Source organism: Hippocampus zosterae, chromosome 19 (assembly GCF_025434085.1).
Source record: "Hippocampus zosterae strain Florida chromosome 19, ASM2543408v3, whole genome shotgun sequence".
In the NCBI taxonomy this organism is placed as follows: domain Eukaryota; kingdom Metazoa; phylum Chordata; class Actinopteri; order Syngnathiformes; family Syngnathidae; genus Hippocampus; species Hippocampus zosterae.
Window position 1 is genome coordinate 1,326,131 of NC_067469.1, and position 16,154 is coordinate 1,342,284.

Consider the following 16,154-nt stretch of genomic DNA (forward strand, 5'->3'; position numbering starts at 1 on the left):
GGCAACAGCTCAGTCGGGGTACGAGTTCCATTTAAAATGTCAAAGTCCAGCCTAATTTGATTCGCCAATTTTGATACAACCTTCCATTCATGATTTTTATTTGTCGCTTTATAGCCGCTTTTAGAAGATGATACATCGGCTACAATGTGTTCCACACGGCTCTGAGGTTTAAGGTTCAGATCGCTGGGGTCTGGTTTTCTCAGTTTGCCTGTTTGCCCACCGCTCGCTTGTTTGTTTTCTCCGGGGACTACAAGCGTCCTTCCAAATCCTCAAAACATGCACATTAGGTTAACTGAAGACTCTAAATTGGCCCGAAGTGTGAGGGTGTCTCAGCCGCTCTCCTATTGAGAACAAGCAGTAGGCACGGTAATGGAGATTAAAATCATATGAACAGCCAATCGATGGGTCAGAATGACACACTGTATTTTTTAATCAACTGTCCTGTCCAATGACGGTCATTCCAAACGGAGCCGAATTATCTTTGGAAAGGTGCATGATGCAACCGGCGTGATGGATAATCGAGTCATCATCACATTTGTGCATTTGGATGACAACCGACAGGTGCTGACTAGGTAGTCAAAAACTAAGTAGTCAAATTGGAAACTTTTGAAAGGCTTTAATGGGAGAAAAAAAAATGACGCTTTTACAAAACTGAAGGTTGGGGGCTCTTATTGGTGAAGTTAGATATGGCTAGCTTAGCCGAAACCCGATTTCACTGGCTGCTCAAGTGAAAAAAGGGGATGATAAACATTCATTCATTCATTCATTCATTCATCTTCCTAACCGCTTGATCCTCATTAGTGTCGCGGGGGGTGCTGGAGCCCATCCCAGCTGTCTCCGGGCAGTAGGCGGGGGACACCCTGAATCGGTTGCCAGCCAATCGCAGGGCACACAGAGACGAACAACCATCCACGCCCACACTCACACCTAGGGACAATTTAGAGTGTTCAATCAGCCTGCCACGCATGTTTTTGGAATGTGGGAGGAAACCGGAGCACCCGGAGAAAACCCACGCAGACCCGGGGAGAACATGCAAACTCCACACAGGGAGGCCGGAGCTGGAATCGAACCTGGTACCTCTGCACTGTGAAGCCCACGTGCTAACCACTAGACTACCGGGCCGCCCGGATGATAAACAATAAATAATTAAAAAGACAAAAAATATTTGTATTTACGTTGCCCAGTTGAAATCCCTCCGGAAATTGAATGCAAACATTTTCCCTCTTTTTCAACCCTTGTGGTGACAAAGGAGAGACGGACTCACATGACAAGCGGCGGTTGACAACTCCCCCCAAGCTGAACAACAGCTGCAGCACTCTTAGCGGAATGCTCGGCAGCCACAATCACCTTGAATCGTTTGAGGCGGCCTTGCTTTCCGCGCTCATCTCCGCTATTATTTACTCACAGAGTAAACGCTGCAGTCACTTGGCTACCCAGGCAACGTTTTCCACGGTGGCTGTGCGGCCATTAGGGAGCGCTTTGTCTCAGTGGGAGTCCTCTTTCAGAGCGCCGCGCACTCTGGACTCCAGCTGGTCCGCTACGGGCCGAGAATCCGGGTTTGAGGCGAGCATGTCGAGAAGCAGGACACACATGGCCGGGCCGGGAGGGCTGGGCGGCGGGGCTGCTCTTTTCCACTTTGTGGGAATACACAGCTGGAGGTCAGCGTTCTCCCACAAAGCTTCGCCCAGTGGGGTCAACCAGCGACCCTTACACACGTAAGCACCTCAAAGGGCAAACAGAAGAAAAGATGTCATCGCGAGATCAACTCATTCATTTTTCCTTGTTGACTCACCAAGTTGTTCGTGTGTGCTTCCTTCCTCCAGGAAGGTGATTCTTTCCAGGACAGCCCAAAACATCACGCCGAGCGAGAAGATGTCTGCCTGAGCGGTGTAGGCGAGGCCACCCCAAACCTCTGGAGCCATGTAAAAGTCTGAGCCACAGGTGGAAGAAAAGTACTTCCTGCTCAGGTTTCCACGCACCAGACCCTCACTTATCTTGCTCAGACCAAAGTCAGCCACCTGGAGGTAGACATCAATGGCCAATTCAAGCATGAACAAGCTGAACATAAAAGTGAAAATTAGGGAGGAGATGGGTAGATATTTATCCAATTACAGGAAAGTAGTCGGACCCACCTTAAAAATAGGACCGTTGCGTGTAACACTGACGAGCACGTTGTCAGGCTTTAGGTCTCGATGGATTATCCCAAGATGATGCAGAAAGGCCACGGCACTGCTCAGCTGCTGCACCACACTATGGTTCCTCTGGGTGTCCGGTGGCCTGGAGAGCAGGTAATGATTCAAGTCCCCCCCATCGCAGTACTCCATCACGAGCCATAGGGCAGAGCAGCACAGAGATCTCGCCTGCTCATCCTCTCTCTCGGGTAACCGCTTCCTGGATCTATTTGAGGGCCTTTTTGGAGTTGGAGGGTAAGAAGCGTTTGATGGGAAAATGTTGGTCCTGTCTTGAAGTCTGGACACAGAGTTCGTCCTCCTCCGAGTGTTGGACTGTGAACCTCTATAATGACCAACACTTCCTTTTAGCACACTTTCGACAAGATGTAAAGGCAGTTTCCCCTTCCTGAGGGGCTTCAAACTCCTTCGTCCTGTCTGCAGGAGGCAACTGTGCAGTGCAATAACGTTGATGTGGTTCTTGGCTGTGGTTCTCATGGCCCACAGTTCTTGCAAGTAGAGTTCAATGCTTTCTGGGTCCTTGCAGGGTAGATGCTTGATAGCCACCTTTTGTCCCGTTTTGGATATGAGACCCTCAAAGACCACGCCATAGCTGCCTCGTCCGACCTCCTTCTCTAAAGTGTACAGGTCCTCCATGTTTCACGGGCCTGTTGTACAAGGACAGCGCAAATACATACCATGTAAACATTATAATGAGAGATTTTTTATGCGTTCTTTTTAAGGGGCTCTATGTACAAATTGCGCTTCATAAATTCAAAGAGAATGCTGAGGGACGCTAAAGCTGAAAGGATGGTTTATCGATAACATTATAGAAATTCCCAGACACTATTATGGGGATATGTCAGCGTATGTGTACAGCGACAAAGCCAAACTTGTACATAAATCAGGTGACTCCTTAGTCTATGACTAAACGTCCGCAAACGCAGTAGCAAAATGAAATACGGTTTCACTTTGACAACATTAAATGAACGGTAAAGCATCTCAGCACTTACACAAGCATGGTTATTATGCAGCTAAATGGGGTCTCCGAACGCGTACAAGTTCAACTCGACACAATGTATGACGTCGTCTTTTAATACACGACACTCAAGTGAAGACAAAGACACTGCACTATTCGTCAATACACCTTCATTATTCACAAACTTACCCTCAAAAGTGCTGCAATTTAAATCGATAAAGTTCTAAAAGGAAAAAACGCCAACAAACAAAACGACGTATGTGTACTTCCGTATTCAGGCCGTCCCGCTCTGACTGTGCGAGAATTGTGAATGGCCGCCGACGTTCAGCACTTTGTTTTGATTGGCCATTTCGGAGAGGTGGGCGTATTAAAATTTGAATTGCATTCGTCCAATCACAATGGCTAAAGTCTGTGGTTCGTGTGATGGGCGTGTGAAATTTGAATTGCATTCGTCCAATCACAATGGCTAAAGTCTCAAGTTCGTGTGACTCGAACTTGGAAATTGTTTTAAAAAATATTAAGTAGTAGTACAGAGGTGCAAATGGTTGTTAGTCTACGTGTGCCATGCGGTTGGCGCTACTCTGCCTACTGCCCCAAGATGCCCGTAACCGTCATATGGATAAGCGGGTCAAAAAATGGATGGATGGAAATATAGCTTTGTTTCTGTATCTGTACCAGCGATGTATACTGACAAGCACTATATTGACGAGAGTCAATACACCCTGGATTGGTCACCAGCCAGCCACTTGCATGCACATTTAGACCAACAACCAATCAGACTCGCTTCAACACCTAAGGACAATGTAATGATTCGAAAATGCATGTTTTAGAATGGGGGAGGAAGCCTGAGTAGCCGGAGACAGCACAAACACAATGAAGAATTCATTAATAATAGCTATATTTAGGACATGGATCAACATGAGTGCCACAACGGTTTCCTTCAAGCAATTTAACAAAAATATGCACGGTGTAACGTTACTTTCATTCCCACAGTCACAGTTAATCAGACACAATGTGGGCACCGCATTATTTTTGAAGATTGTCGGTGAACGAGCAGAACACTGACCACAGATTGGGTGGGTTGGTGGATATCGTATGTTTGTGCGTGTTTGTAATTCTGAGAGAATATATTAGGAAACTGAAGCTCTGATAGACAAAAGTGCATGCGTGTGTGCATTTGTGATCCATTGCCTCTATCAGCGATGCTAATCTTGGCTAGTTCTCATTACTTGGTTCAGGGTGAAGTCCGTCACACTCGACTAGTTTTTATCTTGAAGCAAATGCCCTTTATTCTATTATCATATGTCACCTACTGACAAGACGCAGACGGTGGCTGGATACAGATCGCACCTTCCACTTGGGGAATTTAGCGGGGAGCTAGTTTTGGGGGAAACAAACCACGATGCAGGAATTGACTTTCCATTAAAATACTCAATATGACATTGGAAGCTTTCTGAAAAGATCCTGATGGATTCAATCGGAATTTAAGCTGCAATCGGTTTCTGACTCGCTGCGTTTCTATGGGAGCTTTGTTGGCTAATTAAAGTGTCTGGCAATAAGAGGGGCAGCAGTAATTATTTCCTTGATTGAGGTCAACGCCCTCCCGTTTAATCCCACAAAGGTCTATCCTGAGCCCCCTCCAACACAGAGTGAACATCAATAAACAACCTCCTACTATGCTGTCATACATTTCACAACAGTCACCATATTAACATGAAAATTGCCCTCAATAGGACCCGGGGTTGCCTGTGTCAATTGGCATCCTCGTTTCTTGCTATTACAATCCTGATGTGTTTCGCTGCTGCGATGAATTCCCACTTTGAATATTTCCAAATAGCAACAAGTAAAACGTTCCTCCTGGTTCAGATGCCCCTTGGCCAGTATGAGCTGGCGATGAAAAGAAATGATCTTGAATGCAAACATACCAAACACTGCCGTGTGCTTCCATGCATATGAATAGAGAGCCGAAGATCGCATGCTATCTGGGCGCATCAACCATCGCTCTTCTGGTGGGACACAATTGTCGCATCCTCATCCAGTTTAAACAGCAAAAAGGTAAACATACAGTATGGGTGAGTAATTAATTAATTCATTCATTCATCTTCCGTACCGCTTGATCCTCACTAGGGTCGCGGGGGGTGCTGGAGCCTATCCCAGCTGTCTCCGGGCAGTAGGCGGTTGCCAGCCAATCGCAGGGCACACATAGACGAACAACCATCCGCACTCACACTCACACCTAGGGACAATTTAGAGTGTTCAATCAGCCTGCCATGCATATTTTTGGAATGTGGGAGGAAACCGGAGCACCCGGAGAAAACCCACGCAGGCCCGGGGAGAACATGCAAACTCCACACAGGGAGGCCGGAGCTGGAATCGAACCCGGTACCTCTGCACTGTGAAGCCAACGCGCTAACCACTGGACTACCGGGCCGCCCTGGGTGAGTAATAGTAATCAGAAAAGTATCCAGTATTCAAATACTTTTATCCATACAATCTGTTTTGTCTATGGCTTAACCCCCTCTGGGCTACAGGGAAATTGATCACCGGTCCATTACGGAGGGGGGGTGACACATCGAGACAGACCACCAATTCCGATAAAGATAGACAATTTCTAAGAATAAAGAACCGTGGCAGCCCACGCTTACAACTCGGGCTACGTACGCACATACATGCCAGGCTGTAAAGCAATTACACATTTCTATTCAAGGATGTTAATATTTGTAATCCGCGTAGCTAATTACCATAGCATGGCAGCTCTGGGTTGTAAGCAACTTGTTTGGGAACTGGTCGGGCTGCAAGCGCAAATAGATATCTCTTTATTAATCATTCTGATGATGTAAATAATATGATCCTCTCCAAAAAAAAAAAAAAAACGCATTAGTTACCATGGTGGAGTTGAGACAAACAACAAGCCCTCAACAGTGGCAACGAAACAGCCATCTGTTATGAAACCTCCCGCACATTTATGCGTCGAGGAAAAAAAAAAAAAAAAGCCAACATTTTACAAGATCATTCCTGCCGCCGCGCTTGTGATATCGCCACGAGGCGAGACCGAGAGGGTCTTAGTGCGGCACGCGGCCAAGTGCGGCTTCACTCTCACCATTGTCAAGCTCATCACCGTCTCGGCCACCAAAGGAAGCATTGAGTGGCCGGGCCGCGGACAGCGGCCGTATCAATGACAGGCAGACCTACAAACGGCCGCTGGCTCCTCTGTGCGCCTTATCTGAGCTGCAGTGAGGGGCTCTTGTCTATAAGCGATTCGGCCATCACTATCAACCTCCAGCAGGTACACAAGGAGCATTCACGCGCTTACAGGACACTAACGTCAGCTCAAGTTAAAAATGGACTTGACGTTTGGTGCTCTGGTGACACAACTGAAGTCATAATTGTTGTTTCTGCTGGGATGGTTTGATGAAGATGGGAATGCGGTAACCATTTCCCTTTCCTTTACTGTACGGCAAATTGGAGGCATCTATTTTTAAAACAGCGACAATGCGCGGTTCTGATCTGGAGCTATTTTGCCATATGCGCTACACATGTGTCTTGAATCTGTGCAATCCGTACAATGCAATCTTAAGACTATCAAAAAGCTTGTTCTCCAATGCAGGTCACCTCTCACCTCCTGGAGTATTAAAAACATAACCTCGCCTAAAATCCCATTGAACTTTTGGATAAGATAAGATAAGATATCCTTTATTCATCCCACACTGGGGAAATTTACAGCCTCCAGCAGCAAGAATGTATGTAGAAAGAAGAAAGAGAAAAAAACAACAAACATCTTTCAATTAAATGCAATATGAACACAAAATGGATAAATCGCAGTACTATTTACAATTTTCCTTCACATCATTTAATTATTATTATTATTATTATGATTGTTATTTTTTATTCATCAGCCTGACAGCAGTCGGTAGAGGCAACCCTTTAAAATCCCGGTCAGCCATAATACTTCTTGACTAGTGAAAAAGTGTCAATGAGCGTTACCGAAATCATTTGAATGCGGTGAACAAAATGTCGATTTGAAGACGCCATTAATTTTGTGCAGGCCAATTGTCATGGTTCTGTTTTGTTTTGTCGCCAGCAGGTGGCAGTGGAAAGGTTTCGCTCCTCTTCCTCGTCATTCATTCATTCATTCATCTTCCTAACCGCTTGATCCTCACTAGGGTCGCGGGGGGGGGGGGGGGGGGGGGGTGCTGGAGCCTATCCCAGCTGTCTCCGGGCAGTAGGCGGGGGACACCCTGAATCGTCTGCCAGCCAATCGCAGGGCACACAGAGACGAACAACCATCCACGCTCACACTCACACCTAGGGACTATTTAGAGTGTTCAATCAGCCTGCCATGCATGTTTTTGGAATGTGGGAGGAAACCGGAGCACCCGGAGAAAACCCACGCAAGCCCGGGGAGAACATGCAAACTCCACACAGGGAGCCCGGAGCTGGAATCGAACCCGGTACCTCTGCACTGTGAAGCCCACGTGCTAACCACTGGACTTACCGGGCCGTAACTCATGTACTCATGTAATGATTCTTAATAGCCTCCGCCAAAAGTTCTACGGGCACTGCTTCCTATAAATGCCCTTCATGAGTCAGCTGCCATCTCCAAAACCAAGCAAGCTGCATCTGCCCTACCAATTGATTGCGCTCTATTAACCGCCATTCATAAACCAGACACACAATCGCTACCGCCGATACATTGGTTTCTATGTCCTGTCCCATCTCGTAATAGTTTACATCTTTTTGTCATAATGTTGTGACTACGAGGTGGCATTGTTTAGCCTCAACCTTGATACAACGGGGGCTGGTGTCTAAGGTTGTGAGTTTTATGGACACCTTTGCGTATTTTTAGAGTTCCATTAGTTGCTCAATGAAGACGAAACCGATGGCGTAGGCACTGTTCACTACGTCAGCGCGGGCCATGCCGTATGTGTGTGTGTGGGTGTGTGGGTGTGTGTGTGTGTGCGTGGGTGTGTCTGTATCCACCCGGTTCATACATAACAGATTGGGGGAATCACCCCACTCTCACTATGATGATGTTTGAGGGGGAGGAGGTTTGGTGCTGAGCCAGGAGGGAAGGGGTGTGCCTTTATAAGAAGCCTCAGAGGAGGTATGTGTTCAGTTGTCGAAATCCTTAGCCTAAGGATACAAGCGGAGATTACAAACTCCCTCAAAGCCACAGAAGAAGAAGCTCTTGAAGAAAATCGCTACGTCACAGATAAAGGTAGGGAAGTTTTTTGGAGGAGGGGGGGTTGAATTTCTATCATGGCGACCCAATTGTGTGTCAAGATGGTGTTTGTCAAAAAGGGGGAGAAAATGCACTTGGAGATGAAGGCAAAAAAAAACTTTTACAAGATTGGTTTCTTCTGGATGTAATTGTTGTGGATAATCGATCCAAGAGGGATAATGTTGCCACCGGATCATCAGCTTTAACATTTTCTCCTGCGCTTGCACGTTTTTTTTTCTTGCTTTCTGCTCCTCCCGTGTAAAGCTTTTGTGAATTTGTAAAACATCCACCCGCAGCTGGAATCATATCATTCTTTGCTGGGGAGTGATGTATTCCCCCCCACGACTTTATTTGTCTCCCTGTTGCTCCGATGGGTTACCATCTTCACCCTCTGCAGCGCCCACACGACAAATGATTACTACTTAATTAACAAGATAGCCCCACGCTGTGCTGAGATGGCACTTAGCAGCACTTTGTAAAGGGTTGAGCCGGAGCGGACTTAAATCCGACTGTAGTGGCTGCTAGACAAAGAAATTAAAGATGACGTTTTCTAAAATCTGCATGCGGTCAGGGCAGGGGTCAAGAAAATTTGCTTGAGCAATTGTAGGAAAAAAAAATTGGACATTTAAGATTGCACCCAAGGCAAGTACAGTATTTTTCCATTGAGAAAATCAACAGCGCCTCTGCTGGTTACAGACGAATACTGCACTCTATACTGCCTCCTGGATTCACAGTGAGATAGCGCGCAATATCAACAGTATTCTTAACGAGCAATTAATCCACACATTGATTATTTTGCTCATCCCAAATAAGGAGTATGTGTGATAAAAAAACAAAAGAATGATGACTTGCTTGGTCATTTAAAATTACACTTTGGAATTATTTCATCTGGAGAGCACCGCGTTTGCAATATGCAACTGTCATAAAGAATTGCTAATGACCGCGAAATAAAAACACATTCCAGAAAGCTGCGTCTTCCTTATTAAATCCACCGAGAGGTATATGAAATGGAACATCGGGATTAATGCAGATTTCCCAGTTTGGGTCCTTTTGTGCTGTATAGCTTAAGATAAGATAAGATATCCTTTATTCGTCCCACACTAGCAACAATCCTTCACTTTTTTCATAACAAACTTGAGTGGTGGCACACTGAAAGTCATGGAGAAATTGCAATTATGATCAACATCCTCAACTACATTTGGAAACATTTCTCCACAATGCATTTTTTTTTTGGGGGGGGGGCTAGAGAAGATCAATAGCGAACACTGGCGCTTTTTAAGCGGCTTTGCTTTTTTTTTGACTGGCGGCGAGGCGTCGCAATATTAGACATCATAAGACAAAGGGAACCTTGAAAGAACGATGCAGGCGACTTATCTGCGTCCAACATATAGGCAAGGCGCACGAGGAGGGGAAATCAGTCAAATGCTGTTATTATGCTAAGCGCAGGGCAATGATGATTTTAATGATAATGGTAATGAATGTGCATAATCTTGGGCCATTATCGGCGAAGACGTTTGTCGCGCAGAGGGCGAGTGATAAAATGGCCGCTTCATGTGCCATTGACGGATAAATGACTCCGTAGCGAGGAATTGTTGCATGAGGGATGAAGAAGCATGTTTACAGGACATGATTTATACGAAGCCGCCTTTTGGACAATGCGAGATGTCGCCGTGTTGCATGGAGTGCCGTCGGCGAGCTCGTGCTGTGAAAATAATGATGCATACCGGATCGTAGTAGTCATATTTTAAGACTCACTTCCTGGAGCACATGCTACAATCGCCCACTTGCACATTTGTCACTACATCGTCAGGTATTATAATTTTTTTTTTTTTCCAAGTCTTTACAACAACGGTGACCTATTTTTTTTTTTAGACGCGCGAATTTTCACTCGCTTTGGCTTGAAATTATGATGGAGACTCCGCAAAACAGATCATTTAAACATCTTTTGATGCTTTAGTGATGGGTAACTTGAAATTTCAAACAAATCCAAGGTCCATTAGCCTCTTGGAAAGATGTTTTTTTTTTTTAATTTCAGTGTGCCTCCCTCATTCCTACGCGTTTGCCGGACCATTTGGCAGTCCATCTTTTTCAGCCTCACCAATGTAAAAATCGGAAGTGGTCGATTGCTTTCCTCTGGCTGCGTGTCCGATGGATTTTGTGCAAGTGTCAAGGCAGCTTAACGGCAAACGAATCAATGGCGAAACCGTGTCTGCGGCCAATACGGTCTCTGCTGGAAAGTCGCGCCGGAGACATCGGAGCAACGTCAGCGCGCGTCGTGGCATATCTGAAAAGCCGCTTTTGCCTCGTGTCATAGCTTCGCGAGTCGGACATGAAATTTCAACGGGAACGGGTCGATCGTAGCTTACTGCCGGCGGAATGCCACTGAGAAGCGAAATGGAATTTTGACCGCACGACATCCTCCAACTCGCACCCCCCCCCCCATCACGCGCAAGCTTGCAGCATCTTCCACCACACGTCGAGCGGCAATACGACATCACCGCGTCTGCTCTTTGTTCTCTCCTGGTCGTAGCATCTTATTTTGAGGCCATTAACGCGGCGCCGCGGGGGGCTAAAAGGAGAAGTGTGATCTTCGTGTGTGTGTGTGTGTGTGACTTCCAGTGTGTCCCCAACTAGAAAGGGCACATCTGCTGCTGCTGCGATCGAGATATCAACCAGTTAATGGGTGCGATGAAGCTATATTCTAATTTCGGAGTACAACTGAGGGAAACGCTACTAATGATAGGCTCACTTGATCTAATGGGAGCGCCATGCGTGAAGTCAGGAATGGCCTTTCCTTGACATGCTGTTTGCGGACCGGCAACCCCCCCAACCCCCCAATTGTGTGTTATTCTACTGTATAATAAATGTGGTATACAATAAATTAACATAGTGAACTACGAACGAGGCGGCCCGGTAGTCCAGTGGTTAGCGCGTCGGCTTCACAGTGCAGAGGTACCGGGTTCGATTCCAGCTCCGGCCTCCCTGTGTGGAGTTTGCATGTTCTCCCCGGGCCTACGTGGGTTTTCTCCGGGTGCTCCGGTTTCCTCCCACATTCCAAAAACATGCATGGCAGGCTGATTGAACGCTCTAAATTGCCCCTAGGTGTGAATGTGAGCGCGGATGGTTGTTCGTCTCTGTGTGCCCTGCGATTGGCTGGCAACCGATTCAGGGTGTCCCCCGCCTACTGCCCGGAGACGGCTGGGATGGGCTCCAGCACCCCCCCGCGACCCTAGTGAGGATCAAGCGGTACGGAAGATGAATGAATGAATGAATGAATGAACTACGAACGATTAGGAATAATAAACACGCCTTATAATGTCAACATCATCATTTTGAAGTTACACGCGCCGTTAGCATCATTGCTACTTTCAAACGTGACATCCGGTGGTTGCCGAGTCGTTATTCGCAACTAATCCGCTCATGTTTACATGGGCAGGCTGTGCGAACTCTGCTTGCACTTTTCATGCTTTCATATATTTTCGGTGTCGGTTGTTCAAATGATTCATTCAACAGGTTTCTTGCGTTGCCTGGGCTTTTGACGACATAGCACGCACAACAGCTTCCTCCTCCGCGTTGCAAATAGCTTCATTTTCGAAAGTCATGGATGCACATACCTCTAGTCAATTTGTCAGATTCTGTTTATTTTTACTCGCAAACTAATGTTAGAAGGGGTCCAGAGTCGCGCACTTTTCCGCCACATCGGATGGACTAAATTTGCTCACAGCTCTGTCCCTGTGCAGCCCAGTTCTGGTTCGCGGACCGCAGGTTGGGGACCACTGGTTGGGGACCGATGGTTGTGGGACGGTTGCTTTAGCCTACTTGGGATGGGAGGAGAGTGAAAACCTGCGGTTGATTGTATTCCAGCTCAATTTGTTGCACCCGTGATTAAAACAGAAGATAAGACAGATAAGACCGAAAGATGGTGCAAGACAAAGCAGCGCCGTGGCAACCAGTACTGTGATCCTTCCTGCCGATATGGAGTCACATAAATTAAAATACGACAAAAGGGAAGTGAGAAGATAGCGTCTCCATTGCATCGCGTTGCACATTATCACACATTACTTAATGGGTGGCTATTAATAGTTTGATCCTGAACGCCAGCGCCTTAAGTCTTCATTTACTCGACGTCATGGTCCTCATCATTTGTCGGTTCTGCCGCTGAGTGACGAGAAAACTGACTCGAGCACCGCAACGGGCCAGGTAATAAGTGCAAATAATTGTGCCGGGCTCATCCAAATTGGATTAAGGGCATTCTCTCAGATTAAGCATCCTTCCCGAGAGGAAGGTCAGTTACAAATTCACCTTTCCCGCTACGGCGTGCCGTTTATCTGCGGTTGCACAGGCTGGATTACGCCGTCCTGCGAGGTCATCCTGTGATTTGGTGTGTGTGTGTGTGTCTTTTTATCTGCGTTTTTACAGGACCACACGGTGTGTTTACTGCATGATGCTCGTTGTTATACGTCTGAAACAACAGAATCATTTTAATAAGAAATATGCCTTTGACAAAAAAATGTCGCTTTTTCGGTTCGGGCGTCTGTCAATGCGGCATTAAGCGCTATCGCTACTTTCACAGGTGCATTGAGGACTTTGAAGGTCACAAAGCACCGCGGCAATTTATTTGACAATTCTACCTTTTGGTTTAGGAACTCGGTGAAAGTCAAAACGGCAATACTTGTACAGCTCGTGATATGTTGTTAAACCCGAATAATTTAGCAGAGCTCCCAAAAAAATTGCCTCACATTTGTTTTTGAAGTGAATAATTCAAGAGTTCGAGTTTTCCTGAACGGAAACTCTAATCAACTCTACTGTATGTCCAGCGTCTTCAAACTAAAAATCCAGTCTCATGCCGAGTCAAAAGCCAAAGACTAAAAATGAGTTTTAAAGATGATCCGCAAGGGGAGGTCATTCCAAGGGGCGGGATCAGGGAAGGGATGCCAGAATAGTCGTGATGTGCTCCCTCTTACGAGTACCAGTCAAGAGGCGAGCAGCAGCATTGTGGACCAACTGGAGACGCGTAATGGAGGACCGTCCGAGTCAAAAGCCAAAGACTAAAAATGAGTTTTAAAGACGATCAGCAAGGGGAGGTCATTCCAAGGGGCGGGATCAGTGAAGGGATGCCAGAGTGATGTGCTCCCTCTTACGAGTACCAGTCAAGAGGCGAGCAGCAGCATTCTGGACCAACTGGAGACGCGTAATGGAGGACCGTCCGATTCCAAAGTCAAGTGCATTACGGTCAATCCAGCCGAGATGTGACGAAGGCGCGAACGACTGTTTCAAAGTTTCCCACGGTCGCATACAGTGAAGGGCAGAACGGCTCGCTCACAAACACATTTTTGGGGAAAAGGGATTTTGAGAGTCCACCATGGCCCCTGTCACGAACACTCGAATCTCATCGAACTAAAGGTGTCAAAACCGTCTCTGGATGTTTTACAGAAAATGTTACAGCTGCTCAAATGGATAAGGAGTGATACGATGGTAAACTGGTGAGAACTATTTTTCCTTTGAGGACATTCTGTTTTGTACCCCGCAGAGATAATGGAGCCATTTGGCACCGCGGGACAGCTCTCGTGTGCTTTGCCAACAAATTTCCACTCCCTTTTTGGATAATTCCGACTCTTCAATGAGCACTGACAGGCATGCTATTTGAAAATATTTGGGAGGAAGCCCTAATCTGTTATTTACATTATGTAAAAACTTTGTTTCTAAACTGGCGGCCCGGTAAGTCCAGTGGTTAGCACGTGGGCTTCACAGTGCAGAGGTACCGGGTTCGATTCCAGCTCCGGCCTCCCTGTTTGAAGTTTGCATGTTCTCCCCAGGCCTGCGTGGGTTTTCTCCGGGTGCTCCACTTTCCTCCCACATTCCAAAAAACATGCGTGGCAGGCTGATTGAACACTCTAAATTGTCCCTAGGTGTGAGTGTGGGTGCGAATGGTTGTTCGTTTCTGTGTGCCCTGTGATTGGCTGGCAACCGATTCAGGGTGTCCCCCGCCTACGGCCCGAAGACAGCTGGGATGGGCTCCAGCACCCCCCGCGACCCTAGTGAGGATCAAGCGGTACGGAAGATGAATGAATGAATGAATGTTTCTAAACTAAACAGGCTTCAGAAATTAACTTGTCATATTAAACGGAACTGAAACAGAAAAGGGGGGTAAAGGGGGTCCCACTTTCTCTCCTTTCACACATCAAATCAATCTTTACGGCCATGCTAGCTTAGATCAACACATTTTGATCAAGCGGCCAACAGAACGTACGGTGATAAAAACACTAATGAATCTCCCTCGGGTTATAAGGAATTAATCGAGTACCGTTTATGACCCGTGGGATCTTATATGCAGACGGGGAAATTTTAATCATTTCCCAGCCTAAAAAGTAACCACCTCGTGTCTCGAAATGGCCGGGCAACCTTGGCAAATATGTCAATAGGGATGAGCGATTCTGGCCACGGATTGATGGGCGCGCAGGCATGGAGGGGGAGAAAGGAGCAGGTCGAAATGGTGCAAGGCGCAGCGTCGGAGTGGATGCAAACGAGAGAGCGAGAAGGTAACAAAGAAAGCCACGCAGACGGACCTCCGGGTTATCCGTGCATTAGCGGGCTTGCTTTGTGCCTTTCAGTCGCATGTCGCCAACTAATGGACGAGATAGAGTGAGTCACAGCGCCGAGCTTTTTCTTCTCTGCCCCCCCTCCCCCCAATTCATGTCACCCTCCAACCATTCGCGCCCTTCCTCACACCTGCCGATGCAAATTTCAATCACTAGTTGCTTTATTAATAACTCGTCTCAGACGTGACATTTGAAAATTAGAGTCCCTTTTGAAGAAGTGGTCACAACAGACTTTGTTCTTGTATATTTTTAGGCCCCCCATCAGGGATGTACTCGGGGGGGGGAAATCAGCGTAAAAGCACCGCACTAGTGGCTCTTGTATGAATGCTCTGATTGATTCCTGTTTTCAAAGGTACAAAAAAAAAAAAAAAATTCAGGGTCTTCGTTAACACTAATGGAAGCGCAAAACAAGCGTGGTTGTTGTCGTGTGCAGTTTTGAGTCTGGGTAAAAGCATGAAGGGGATGATGGGAAGGACTATTTTGAAGAGCAGAAGGACGTGCGCCTCTTTGCTCCGGTTCATTTTCATTTTTGTGCTTTGCTTCATTTAGAGGGAAAAGCTTGCTTTATGACTGACTATTGATCTTTCTTTTTTTTTTTTTTCCCCTCTCCAAAATGTAACTATGCCCGTAATGAGCTCCTAGACTCTTGGCAGGAGGTCTTAGTGCCTAGAGAGGAAAGTGGACACTATCCGCTGGTAGCCAGTGAGGGTCCAAAGACCTAAAAAAAACCCGATCTATCTATATATCTATATATGTGTGTGTGTATGTGTGTGTGTGTGTGTGTGTGTGTGTGTGTAGTGGTACACTCACCTGACTTGTGTGCAAGCAGTGTGTGATGGGTTCCCACTCGGTGACGGTGTGGATGTGAGCGGTTGTTCGTCTCTTTATGTGCCCAGCAACTGATTCGCGACCAGTTCAGGGCTGTTGTCTGCCTTCCGCCCAAAGTCAGCTGGAACAGGCTCCAGCAAGTTCCTGCGACCCTGTTCAGGATAAGCGCTGTTGAAAATAGATTGATGAACATACATACATGTTGACTGGTTAGCACATCAGCCTCACGGTGCAGTGGCGCAGGGTTCAATTCCCGATCCGGCCTCCCGATGTGAAGTTTTGCGCGTTCTCCCCGTGCCTCCCCCGTGACGGTGTGGATGTGAGCGGTTGTTTGTCTCTTTATGTGCCCAGCAACGGAT

At 46.8% G+C, this 16,154-nt stretch overlaps 1 protein-coding gene across 3 annotated transcripts; it reads right to left on the bottom strand.

Moving 5' to 3' along the window:
- Positions 1-1,156: 1,156 nt before the first annotated feature.
- Positions 1,157-15,920, bottom strand: si:ch211-63o20.7 (Serine/threonine-protein kinase pdik1l-B-like). 3 transcript variants are annotated; one of them, XM_052053074.1, is made up of 4 exons: positions 3,337-3,446; positions 2,133-2,836; positions 1,793-2,018; positions 1,157-1,723 (listed from the first exon to the last, which is right to left on the bottom strand). In XM_052053074.1, exons 2-4 carry the CDS (start codon positions 2,823-2,825, stop codon positions 1,485-1,487), a joined length of 1,158 nt encoding a protein of 385 aa, XP_051909034.1. In that variant the 5' UTR covers positions 2,826-2,836; positions 3,337-3,446; the 3' UTR covers positions 1,157-1,484. The 3 variants fall into 3 exon arrangements, with proteins under 3 accessions (XP_051909034.1, XP_051909035.1, XP_051909033.1); XM_052053075.1 differs by lacking the exon at positions 3,337-3,446 and adding an exon at positions 3,182-3,330; XM_052053073.1 differs by lacking the exon at positions 3,337-3,446 and adding an exon at positions 15,778-15,920 and having other exon boundaries at positions 1,168-1,723.
- Positions 15,921-16,154: the final 234 nt, after the last annotated feature.

Excerpts from the sequence above, each read along its gene's own strand:
- si:ch211-63o20.7 (XM_052053074.1), bottom strand. The coding sequence starts at position 2,825 with ATGGAGGACCTGTACACTTTAGAGAAGGAGGTCGGACGAGGCAGCTAT. Across the intron at positions 2,019-2,132 it reads GCAACGGTCCTATTTTTAAG|GTGGCTGACTTTGGTCTGAG; the intron begins GTGGGTCCGACT and ends GTCTACCTCCAG. Across the intron at positions 1,724-1,792 it reads AAGCACACACGAACAACTTG|GTGCTTACGTGTGTAAGGGT; the intron begins GTGAGTCAACAA and ends TTGCCCTTTGAG.